This window comes from Chiloscyllium plagiosum, chromosome 1 (assembly GCF_004010195.1).
Source record: "Chiloscyllium plagiosum isolate BGI_BamShark_2017 chromosome 1, ASM401019v2, whole genome shotgun sequence".
Taxonomy (NCBI): domain Eukaryota; kingdom Metazoa; phylum Chordata; class Chondrichthyes; order Orectolobiformes; family Hemiscylliidae; genus Chiloscyllium; species Chiloscyllium plagiosum.
In genome coordinates, this window is record NC_057710.1 from 92,998,997 (window position 1) to 93,012,227 (window position 13,231).

A 13,231-nucleotide genomic window follows, 5' to 3' on the forward strand; every position below is an offset into this window, starting at 1 on the left:
ACCCCCTCTCCGGCCTATCAGCCTCACCTTAACCTCCTTCCACCTATTGCATTCCCAATGCCCCTCCCCCAAGTCCCTCCTCCCTACCTTTTGTCTTAGCCTGCTTGGCACACCCTCCTCATCCCTAAAGAAGGCTTATGCCCGAAACGTCGATTCTCCTTCTCCTTTGATGCTGCCTGACCTGCTGCGCTTTTCCAGCAACCATTTTTAAGCTCTGAATCGCTTAATGCCTGGTGTTTAGTTTCTATATTTTGCAGAACAGTCACAAAGTGAAGTTTCACTTTTATGCATTTCTTTCCCTTTTCATACCTTTTCTAAAGAACACTTGTAGTTTTGAAATTACATTTTTAATACATATATAGTTTAGGGTTTGATTAGAATAAAATTACACATTGTTATAGAGTGGTGTTATTTGATCTGTCATAACATAGTAGCGACAATGACAAAAATAGAAAATTCTGGAAAAACCAGCAGGTCTGGCAGGGTTAGTGACGAGAGAAGGGGTACACGTTTCAAGCCTGATATGCCTCTTCTTCAGAAGAGTGTTTTAATGAAGAGTAATATCAGACTTGAAATATTTCAACTGTGTTTCCATAGATGCTGACAAACCTGAAGAGTTCCTCAATGTTTTCTGTTTTCATTTAAGGTTTTCAGCTTCTGTAGTATTTTGATTTTAACTGTTTTAATTTGTTAATTACTTGAAATGGGGATATTCTTCCATTTACATTTTAACTAAGCCATACTTTATTGTAAAGGCATGCTGGACAAGTGGGCTATTTGATTGCTGGAATGAAGGAGGTGAAGGAGGCACAGATTGGAGACACCTTTCATTTACAGAAACAACCTGTGGAGCCACTAGCAGGGTTCAAACCTGCTAAACCAATGGTCTTTGCAGGTAAGGAAACTGCTATTACTGCCTCAAGGCTACAAGATATTAACAAATCAGTGTGTCATAATATCTTTCATTGGAAATAGTGGATGTAGATACAGTTACAACGCTTAAAAGTCATTTGGATAAGTATGTTATTAAAAAAGTATTTGGAGGGATGTAGGCCAAGTGCAAGCAGGTGGGACTAGTTTAGTTTGGGATTATGGTCAGTGTGGACTGCTTGGACTGAAGGGTCGGTTTCCATGCTGTATGACTATGACTCTGACTCTTAAAGATTTTACAGCTGTTCAGAGACAGTTTTTGAAGTAGAATGAGCTGATAGGATCCAGTTGTGTTTTAGTGGTTTCCTGTCCTGTTATCTTTGGGAATGCAGCACCATCTGATGGCCAGAAGTGCTCTGCATATAATTTTTTTTTTGGTGGGGTGTCAAGGAGTCTGTTCCAAGATCACAAAGCATATTTTATAGCACTGGTGTCTGTCAAAGGCATAGCTTTGCCAGCTGAAGCTACACATGTTACAAAAATCAATTGTCTTTTCAATGAAATTATCTCAAGCTATTTAGTGCAGTGTTCTGTGTTCTTAACGTCATTTCCAAGGAATGTACCCCATTGACCAATCTGAATATACCAACTTGAGAAAAGCTGTGGAGAAGCTAACACTAAACGATTCTAGTGTGACAGTTCATCGGGATAGCAGCCCAGCCCTTGGAGCTGGCTGGAGGTGAGTGACAAGACTATTTATTTTAAAAACTGTTGGCATTCGTTCTTTTTAATTATTTTTCCTCTTAGGTTTATGCTTTTAATGAGAAAAGATAAAACTTTCTTCTGATCTCTGGCATATATTTGGCCAGCAATGAAGGTAAGAGATATGAGCAGGAGTAGTCTATTCACTTCCTCACGCTTGCTGCACCATTCTATAAGATCATAGCAGATCTGTCCCAGGCTCAGCTCTTTTCACGCCAACTCCTCATAGTCCTCAAATCCTCAGTATTTCAAAACTCTATCTACCACCTCTTTTAGTGCTTTAATTAATCCATAACTTTGAAGTAGAGAATTACTAATCTCTGGATGAAGAAATTATTTCAGTTTTAAATGAATGCCCTCTGATTATGTAATTATGCCCCCGGTTCAAGTTTCCCACCTTTGTGGAAACATCTTCTCCTCAGAAATCTTTTATGTTTCAGTGAGATCGCCCTCATTCTTTCTAAACACAAGTGAATAAACTGTTTAGCCATTCTTGATAAGTTGACCTCTTCGTCCCAGAAATCAACCCAGTGAATCTCTTGTGGGACCACCAGTGCCAGTATATCTTTTCCTAAATACGGGGACCAAACTGCACCATACAATGGAATTGCAGGTCAACCCACAGCAGGTGGACTGCACTGGTTCAAGATGGCAGCTCACCACCACCTTCTCAAGGGCAATTAGGGACATGCAATGCTGGCCAGCCAGTGATGCCCACATCCCAGAAATGGGGAAAAAAACTCCCAAGTGTGGCCTCGCCAACACCCTGTCAAGTTATAACAAGGCTTCTCTGTTTTTAAACTCCAATTTCCTCACAATAAAAAGCCAAAATTCCATTTGCCTTAATTATTTGCTGCATAAGTATGTTAATCTTTGTGTGTTTCATGTACAAGAACACCCAGACCCCTCTGTGCTGCACTTCTTTGGAGTCTAAGTCCACTTAATAATAGTCCTGTCTTTTGATTATTCTGACCAAGGTGGATAATCTCCTTTCCTACACAAAATTCTGTCTGCTAAGTTTTTACTCACTCACTCGTCTGATTCTGTATCCCCTTGCAGATTCCATGTCCTCATCACAGTAAGCCCTCTTACCTATGTTTATATCATCAGGAAATTTGAATACATTACACTCTGTCCCTTCCTCAAATCATTAACATACACAGTAGATGCTCTCACACTCCTAGACTGAACCTTGTGGCGCTCCACTCGGTGCACCTTTTCAATGGGAAAAAGACCCATTAACTCCGGCTTTCTTCTATATGTTAACCAATTCTCAATCCATGCTGTTACATAAATCTCAGTGTCAGGAACTTGCGCAAATATGCCACATCTACTGGTTCCACTTTATTAACTCTGCTTGTTGTATTCTCAAAGAACTGTAGAAGATTTGTCAATCATGATTTCCCATTCGCAAAACCATGTTGACTCTATTTGATTACCTTAATTTTTTTTAAATGTCCTGCGATTTCTTCATAAATAACAGACTTTAGCATTTTCTTCAATGATAGATGTTAGGCTAACTGGCCTATAGTTTCCTGCTTTTGTCTCCCGTTCTCTTAAACAAGCACGTAAGTTGTATTCCAATTTGCTGGAACTCTCCAGGAATCCAGTGAGATCTGGAATATTTTGACCAGTGCCTCCACTATCATTTCAGGCACGTTGTTTGAAACTCTTGGATCAAGGCTATCAGATACTTGTGACATACTTGCTTTCAGTCCCATTAGTTTGTAAAATACTTTATCCTTTGTGATAAAAACTATTCAGACTGTTACAAGATGTTTTCCTTATCAGCACCTTGCTTATCCAATATGTTTAGGATGTTTATAGTGTCCTCCATCATTAAGACTGCAAAATATTGGCTTAAATTAGCTGCCAGTTCCTGTCCCCTAGTTATGGATTCCCCAGTCGTGTTCTCCAAGGATCCCACACTCACTTCAGCTATTCTCTTTTTATGTACCTGCAAAAGCTGTTGCTGTTTGGTTTTCTATTTCTTGCTAATTTACCTTCATAATTAATTCTCTCCTTTATTCCTAGTAATGGTCCCTAGTAATTGCTAGTTCCAATTAACTTTAGAAAACAAATTGAAGTAATGTTGCACCATAATCCAATAACTATGTTATTAGGAATAGAATTTTCCTTTACTCCCTCCTTCTGCTGATTTGAAAGGCCATTTTACATTTTTCTGAAATTGTTACAGTCATTTGGGATCGTGGTTAAATTGTTTGTGTTTTCTGTTGCTCAAAAGAGTATAATTTGTTTCACTCAAAACAGGTTTTTCTCAAATACAAAACCACATCTGTGGATAAAGAAACTGAAATGATCAGGCTGTGAGACCAAGGTCAGATCTGGCATGAGAAAGTAGGTTGTCAGGCTCAGATCTGAAGAGGTTTGAGAGAGACGGCATCTAATCTCATCTAGCGGGGTGGGGTGGGGAGGGTAACTGATTCTTGGGGGTAAATATAAGTGTTGTCCTAGTTCAGCTTAATAATTAGTCAAGAGGTTGGTGTATATTTTAATTCCTCTAACATTTCAGTTGTTTAGTTGCAACCTTGTGAAGTTTCTGACTCTTAACTCAATTGGGGAAGTTTTTAAAGAATGTCAGACCCTGGTCACGGCACATCAAATTTCAGCTTCCTGGGCAATTACTGCATGTTCAGTGCAACAGGACCTCCAATTATCCAGAGACTGAAGATCTGAGCCTTCATCTCTGTTACTATTTTGCAGGCGATGCCAGAACTGCTGTGCATATCAGATTTCCAGAATCTCCAGTGTTGCTTTGTGGAAATATATTTCTAATTCCTTGTACCTTTTTGTTAGTTTTGCTATCCTTAATCACTTCTCTCAACTTGCTGTAGTTGTACATTTATGATGCCTGTAAGATAAAATCAATTTTAGTGTACTCTTTAAGTAAGTGCTTCTTTCTCATTGCCAGGTTGGGTTTTCTCGGACTTCTGCACATGGAGGTATTCAATCAACGCTTGGAACAAGAGTATAATGCATCAGTTATTCTTACTGCTCCTACTGTTCCATACAAGGCAGTTCTGTCATCAAGCAAATTAATCAAGGTGGAATATTTTAAAATTCACTTGCATACCAAGTATTTTGAAATGTAATTTCATTAAGCAAGTTACTGTTTTGATATTCTTTAAAGATTTGAAATCAAACTGTACAACATACCTTTGCTTCAGGAGTACGGAGAAGAAGAAATTACGATTTTAAATCCATGCCATTTTCCTGATAGATTGCATGTTAAAGAATATTTGGAACCAATAGTTACTGGCACTATCCTCACTCCTGATGATTACATTGGAAAAATAATATCACTGTGTCAGGTACACTTTAATTCATTTTTAAAATGTTTACCGATCATATTCTTAATCAAAGATGACAAAAGGTGTATCAGAACCCATGTTTCCAAAATATTGTTATTTTATTATGTATCACCACAGCAGATCCTTGATCAGGATTTGACTTGAACAGGATTTATAGGAGTAGGTGGAACAATGGTATTGGCATTGCACCGGTAATTCAGAGACTCTGGCTGATCCTGTGAGAATGTGCATGCAAATCTGACAATGGCAGATGGTGAAATTTGCATTTAATAAAATCTAGAGTTAAAAAGAAACCAGTCTAACAGTAATCATGAAACATTATCCATTGTCATAAAAACCTATCTTGTTCACTAATGCCCTTTAGAGAAAGAAAATCTGCTATCCTTATCTGATCTGTTCCAAACTGACAAAACAAGTATGGCTTTTTGCTGACCTTGTGGGATAGCTTTGGTCATGTTCATCCAAGAAGACCATCCATTTGTGAACAAGACCCTTGCCAACAGTTAACTTGGATGGTTCAGTTAGAGGAGAAAGTGAGGTCTGCAGATGCTGGAGATCAGAGATGGAAATGTGTTGCTGGAAAAGCGCAGCAGGTCAGGCAGCATCTAGGGAACAGGAGAATCGACGTTTCGGCATTAGCCCTTCTTCAGGAATGAGGAAAGTTGGTCCAGCAGGCTAAGATAAAAGATAGGGAGGAGGGACTTGGGGGAGGGGCGTCGGAAATGTGATAGGTGGAAAGAGGTCAAGGTGAGGGTGATAGGTCAGACTGGGGTGGGGGCGGAGAGGTCGGGAAGAAGATTGCAGGTTAGGAAGGCGGTGCTGAATTTGATGGTTCAGTTAGAATCAGGCCTTTCAGATCACTACTAAACATTCTACCATGTTAAACTGGAAAGCCAGAGATTTAGAAGAAAGACATGGGATGAGGTATTTTACCCCTCACTATTAAATCTGTAATTTTGGTCTAAGCCAAACCCCAGATGTCAATGGTTTATAATGTGTTGGAACAATATTTATTTCAGTTTATATTTGTACGACAGAAGTTATAGGTCATCAAGTACAAACTATCAGAGATCGTCTGACAATAATTGGTGACTCAGCATTCCAATACCTACCGACTTGTCTGGAGCATTTAGCACTAACATTTGCTGGTCAGACTAAATAACTTGATTTTGTACTTATGTTCTAAGTAATTATCCTTCCGTCCATCATAAGGTCAGAAGTTGAAATATTTGTGCTGTCATCAGCAATATTGCACACCATTTACAACTCCGCAGATACTGAAGCACTCATGTCAATCCAGCAAGACCTGGACAGTACCCAGGTTTTGGCTGATAATTGGCAAGTAATGTTCATGCCATTTAAGTGCCAGGCGATGACTTTTTCAAGAAGAATAACTCTAACCATAGTTCCTTGACATTGAATGACATTACCATCAGTGAATCCTCCACAATCAACGTTCTTGGAGTTAGCATTGACCAGAAACTCAACTGGACTCGCCACATAATCACAGTAGCTACAAGAGCAGGTCAGAGGCTAGGAATCCTACAGCAGTTAATTCACCTCCTTACTCCCAATAGTGTGAACGCTACCTAAAAAGGCACAGGTCAGGACTTGAATATTTCACACTGGCCTGGATGAATATAAATCCAACAGCACCTTAGCAGTATCCAGGACAAAGCTGGCAGCTTAGTAGGCATACACTCTCACCATCTTTGATGCTCAGTAACAGCAATGTGTACCATCTACAAGATGTATTGCAGAAATTCACCAAACCTTATTACCCAGCATCTTTCAAGCCCACAACCAATACCATCGAGAAGGGCAAGGACAACAGATACATGAGAATGTTGGGAACCTGCAAGTCCCCTCAAAGTCACTCACCGTCACTAGTTATCATATTACTATTCAGAGGAAGTATTCCCCTCTAATTCAATGAGCAAGATATTATGCTTCTGGCGTCCTTTTCATATATTACTTAGGCAATGTGAAACCCAAATTCACTTGCTGTTTTGATCTGCAAGTTCCATGTCTTAAGAATAAAGTATTGCTTTTATTCCCAATGTCCACATAGAATTACTCTTGTCTTTTTTTTTCCTCTGACTTTATATGTGATTTTAAAATCTATTGACCAATGATTTTAGCTAATGAGCAAAACTGAGATCCTGAATTTTCTTAAGCTCTGTTTTGAGATATTTGGAATGTACCTACATTTAGAGTTTTAACTTCAGGGATTCCTGACTGAATACTGATTTATTTTAGAGTCGGAGAGCAGTTCAGAAGAATATGGTTTATATTGATGATCACAGACTTATGATGCAATACCTTTTTCCACTAAATGAAATTGTGGTGGATTTCTATGACAGCCTAAAATCTCTCTCTTCAGGATATGCCAGGTAGGAACATTGAGGTTTACATTCTCAGTAGCAAAATAGCATTTTAAACTATTCTGTCCTTCCACTACTAAACAAATAAATTCAGCATTAAATTAAAAGATGTGCCTCAGAGCAGATAGGTAGTGTAAAAGAATATGTATATTATTGCGAGCTAAGAGTCACAGGCATGGTTGCCAAACTTGCAGTTTATAAAAAGTTGATGAAGTACATGACTCAGGGTTAGAAGTAGGTCATTCAGCCCCTTGAGCTGCCCTGTTATTCAACTAGGATCACAGCCGATCAGTTTGATTTGAATTCCCAATTGCCTATGATAGCCTTTGATTTCCTTTCCTAACAAGATTTTTTGTCTCTGCCATAAAACTGTTTAAAGACCTTTCCTCCACAGTTCTGAAGTAGAGAATTCCAAAGTGGCATAATTGCCTGAGACAATAAATTTCTCTGCATCACAAAAATGTGACTCCAATTTCGAAACTTTGCCCCCCGAGATTTAGCTTCACCAACCTCGTCAAAACCATTAGGATCTTAAATACTTCAATCAAGTAATACCTCACTCACAAGTAACCTAAATGAAAATAAACAGTCTTTTCAACCATTCCTCAGAAGTCAATCCAATCATTGATGTTTTTAAGCTAAGTAATGTCTAGCCTTGATTATTGTTTAGTTCTTAGATTTATTCTCACTGTTACTTCTTTTCTTCTCTCTCATTCATTTCCCATGTTACTGTTTGTCATTCTGCTAGACAGCACCCAGATTCACTACATCTGTCCCCCATGTCTGACCTCTTACTTCTATTGTTTAGTTTAAAGTCTTTTCTGCTTCCCTAATTGTACGGTTTGCTCGAACCCTAATCCCAGAACAGCTCTGGTGCAAATGCCACAATGGTGCATTCCCCATTTTCACGGTGCTGATGTCTCTGTCCCACAAATGGGGTCCCACTTCTTTCGCACCAATCTTATTCACTAATCTTATAAACCAACTGCCAATTGGCATATTGCTCAGCTAATCCAGAGATTTGAGGTTCATCTCTTCAGTTTGGCGTTTGGTACCTCTTGTTTGGTATTTGGTTCCTCTTGTTCTCTAGGTGTCACGTCTTATCCTGCCAATGTCATTAATATCTACGTTGATGATGCCAGTAAATAGATCCACTCCTCACACCTATTCCTGTTCAAACTAAGTAGGCAACATAGCCTCTGAACTCACTGTTTTGACTTCATGTACCACAGTCAGTTAGCTCAACCACTCTGCAGCTCTCATACCAATTAGCAGAAAGAACAGCAGTCAGTTTGGGCAATTGTAAAGGCAGAAAATCCTGGCTTTATTTTATGGCAAAGCAGACTCAATGGGCCAAGTAGTCTACTTGTATACCTATTTTTGATGGTCATATTACTAAATTAATGTTGGGATTTATGCAAACTATTCTCTTGCATTTTATTTATTCTTGTAGTTTTGACTATGAAGATGCAGGATACCAAGTGGCTGATCTGATTAAAATGGACATTTATCTAAATGGAAAGTGCGTGGAGGAACTTGCGACAATTGTGCACAGGTTCGTACCTTTACACTACATGTTTTTCTGGAAACGTGCTATTTGCTTCTATATGTTTTTCCCTATTTTTCCAGATCTGATCCAGGTCAACCAGTTAACTTTCAAAAACTTAAATTTATGAAAATCCTTTTAAAAGTTTTCCCTTACAAAAACTAATAAATTGCAGAGCAGCCATACAGCTTGATAGGTTCAATAATTGAGCAATCAGCAAAAGTATCTTTAATAGTTTAAACCACCTAAACCCTAGTATGATGGAGCTGGCCAATCAGAGTTATTTACTAAATAAAAAAAAACAAATGAACTGTGGATGCTATAAATCAAATGAAAATCAAAATTGCTCAAAAAGCTCAGCAGCTCTGGCAGCATCTGTGGCGAGAAATCAGTTAACTTTTGGGGCCAAGGAACTGTCACTACAACACAAAAACGTAATGAAACTTGGAGCTTGGAGTCAATTTTATGTCTTTCCTCGCTGCCATCAGTTCTGAATAAGGTTCACTGGACTCGAAACATCTGATTTCTCTCCACAAATGTTGTCAGACCAGCTGACTTTTTCCAGCAATTTGTTTTTGTTACTAATTTCCAGTGTCTACAGTCTTTTGGCTTTTATATAATGTTACACACCTCCATTTTAATTTTAAACAACTCCTGAACATGTGCACTTACACTTGCATCTTGCTAATGCTGGACACATGTCTTATAGGTCAAGGCTCTGAAACAACCTACAGAGGCTCAGGTTTCTGCTGATGCAACCTCCGACTATTATGGTTTTTAAAAAAAACAATCCTAAAGAAATGCAGATGCTGGAATTCCGAAGCAAAAACAGAAATTGCTGGAAAAACTCAGCCCTGGCATCATCTGTGGTAAGAAAGCAGAGTTAACATTTCAGGGCTAGTGACCCTTCAGTACTGAGCTTTTCCAGCAATTTCTGTTTTAGTTCCTGCTGTTACACACACATGAATGAGGAGGAGGTCATTAGCTCCCTCAAATTTGCATCACCATTCAATAAGATTGTGGCTGATCTGGTTAGCTTCAACTCCAGCTAACTCTGATATCCTTTGACTTCCTTCTTAGTCAAGAATTCATCTACCTTTTCCTCCAAAATATTCAATGATCCTGCTTCCAGTACTTTGGTTTTCTTTAGTCTCCAAAGGACAATCTGAAAAACGTTGTAATTTTCAAAAAGTGTGAGCTTTGTAGACCAACGCCTAATGAAGATGCTAATCTGCTTCCTGCAGAAAACCCATTGATGTATGTAACAGTGCATATGGTCAGGTAGCAACTCAATATTAATTTAGAGCAAATCCTTTTTTCCCTAATGTTATTGAATGCAATCGTGCATATCTTGTTCTGTAGGAATGTAGTTACTGAGTGAAAGTTTTGTGCCCTATGGAACAAATGCCCACATTCAATCAGTCATTTGTTATTTATCAAAATCTGATTTGCTACATAATAAGTGAAATCATGTATCAAGCTGTATCTCATATTTGGGTGGTTATTTTTTACAAATATGTAGCTTTGTATTTAATAACTTTTCTAGAGATTATTTAATGGTCGATCTTTAAAGTGGAGATCCTGAAGACAGGTAACCTTTTCCATGCCTGGAGATCCATGCTAATGAGTAGTGTTGGATGAGTTTCCTCTGTTAGGGCTATGTTTGCTGGGTTTTTATGAACTCACCTTTACATATAACTGCCACTTGCTAAAGGTGGGAAAATGCCATAAGGCCCTTGCATGTCCTCTACGCTGATTATTGGACTCATTCTTGCATCTAAGACCATTTTTGCATTTCTTTGGAGGGATTTTAAAAATGGGAGAAAATGTTAACATTCGCTATAAATTCCAGCAGCCTTTAAGCATAACTACTTAAATAGGACAGTTTAAAGATTCCCCATGCTCCCATTTTATCTGAACTTTGTGGTCGTCCACATATGAAATACTGTTGTGGTTCTGTTTGCCGAGCTGGAAGTTTTTGTTGCAAACGTTTCGTCCCCTGGCTAGGCGACATCATCAGTGCTTGGGACCTCCTGCGAAGCGCTTCTTTGATGTTTCCTCCGGTGTTTACAGTGGTCTGTCCCTGCCGCTTCCGGTTGTCAGTTTCAGCTGTCCGCTGTAGTGGTTGGTATATTGGGTCCAGGTCGATGTGTTTGTTGATGAAGTTTGTGGATGAATGCCATGCCTCTAGGAATTCCCTGGCTGTTCTCTGTCTGACTTGCCCTATGATAGTAGTGTTGTCAACATCAAATTCAATATCTGGGCAGACAGAGGGTGAAAGGAAGATTCATGTGGACAAATGTGTTTTCTTTGCCAATGAAACTGACCACGTCACAAAGTGGTGATGACATCTGTGGCAGGATTCCTTTCGAAGCCTCGGTTCAATTAATCACCCCGAGAACATGAGTGTCAATGTGTCGGATTCTGACATAAGGGGAAGATACCTGGATAGTCCCTTCTCTGTCGGTCATTTCAGCCATTGTTCTCCACCAGTTCCGTTTCCAAAGAAGTTTCTGAGGATTTTGAAACTTGAGATTGGGTATTTGTTTGGTTTCCTTGCCATTCCCTGGAGCTGCAGCAGTTGAGCAGCTGGGTTTGGTAAATATAAAGTAGTAAGAACAAACTATTTCATCTTCCACTTCTGTGGTGACCATGGTATACTCAGGGAATTTATGGAAGGGATTCCTGCACTTGCATATCAGGAATTAAATCCACATCTTAGCCTCACAGCAACTCGTCATCAGTTTGGTAAAGCCGAAAGGCCTTGCTGTCGAGCCAAACAGGATTCCAACCTACAAACTCCTGACCCGTAGACAGTTGCATTACCCATTGCGCCACTGGCCAGGACATTACGGCATGCATCCAAACTGCAAAGCAGTGTTGTTAACACGAATATGAACAACAACGTTCATTTTCACAAGTTGAATAGCCAGTAAAGATAATCACCGTCACTGTTTCACATCAATGGCCCCCACTTTTTGAAGCAACAGCCGCAAAGGAAATACATCTGCCCCCATGAAGCTGACAATCACCAGATATCTGCGCTAGCATTCAGTCCGATCACTGTTAATCTGATAAATTTCAACTCTAGTTCCCTTTTGTGGTTCTGTTCGCCGAGCTGGATGTTTTTGTTGCAAACGTTTCGTCCCCTGACTAGGCGACATATCAGTGCTTGGGAGCCTCCTTCGAAGCGCTTCTTTGGTGTTTCCTCCGGTGTTTATAGTGGTCTGTCCCTGCCGCTTCCGGTTGTCAGTTTCAGCTGTCCGCTGTAGTGGTTGGTATATTGGGTCCAGGTCGATGTGTTTGTTGATGGAGTTTGTGGATGAATGCCATGCCTCTAGGAATTCCCTGGCTGTTCTCTGTCTGGCTTGCCCTATGATAGTAGTGTTGTCCCAGTCGAATTCATGTTGCTTGTTGTCTGCGTGTGTGGTTACTAAGGATAGCTGGTCGTGTCGTTTCGTGGCGAGTATCTGTTCATGTATGCGGATTGTTAGCTGTCTTCCTGTTTGTCCTATATAGTGTTTTGTGCATTCCTTGCATGGTATTTTGTACACTACATTCGTTTTGCTCATGTTGGGTATCGGGTCCTTTGTTCTGGTGAGTTGTTGTCTGAGCGTGGCTGTTGGTTTGTGTGCCGTTATGTGTCCTAGGGGTCGCAGTAGTCTGGCAGTCAGTTCCGAGTTGCTCCTGATGTATGGTAGTGTGGCTAGTCCTTTTGGTTGTGGTATGTCCTCGTTCTGTGGTCTTTCTCTTAGGCATCTGTTGATGAAGTTGCGCGGGTATCCGTTTTTGGCCTATACAAGGTATTCGCCAAAAACGGATACCCGCGCAACTTCATCAACAGATGCCTAATAGAAAGACCACGGAACGAGGACATACCACAACCAAAAGGATTAGCCACACTACTATACATCAGGAGCATCTCGGAACTGATAGCCAGACTACTGCGACCCCTAGGACTCATAATGGCACACAAACCAACAGCCACGCTCAGACAACAACTCACCAGAACGAAGGACCCGATACCCAACATGAGCAAAACTAATCTAGTGTACAAAATACCATGCAAGGACTGCACAAAACGCTATATAGGACAAACAGGAAGGCAGCTAACAATCCGCATACATGAACATCAACTAGCCACGAAACGACACGACCAGCTATCCTTAGTAGCCACACACGCAGACAAGAAGCAAAATGAATTCGACTGGGACAACACTACTATCATAGGGCAAGCCAGACAGAGAACAGCCAGGGAATTCCTAGAGGCATGGCATTCATCCACAAACCCCACCAACAAACACAACGACCTGGACCCAATATACCAACCACCACAG

General features: G+C 40.1%; 1 protein-coding gene across 4 annotated transcripts in view; it reads left to right on the forward strand.

Moving 5' to 3' along the window:
- Window positions 1-13,231, forward strand: part of guf1 (GTP binding elongation factor GUF1) — a 26,533-nt gene that overhangs the window by 6,502 nt on the left and 6,800 nt on the right. For 2 of the 4 annotated variants that reach the window (XM_043691832.1, XM_043691848.1), the window contains 6 exons: window positions 756-895; window positions 1,486-1,609; window positions 4,565-4,697; window positions 4,821-4,964; window positions 7,224-7,357; window positions 8,802-8,903. In XM_043691832.1, coding sequence (XP_043547767.1) covers window positions 756-895; window positions 1,486-1,609; window positions 4,565-4,697; window positions 4,821-4,964; window positions 7,224-7,357; window positions 8,802-8,903 — 777 coding nt within the window. Of the gene's footprint in view, window positions 1-755; window positions 896-1,485; window positions 1,610-4,564; window positions 4,698-4,820; window positions 4,965-7,223; window positions 7,358-8,801; window positions 8,904-9,603; window positions 9,730-13,231 lie in introns of those variants that run through there. The other 2 variants (XM_043691840.1, XM_043691823.1) reach the window with 2 other exon arrangements.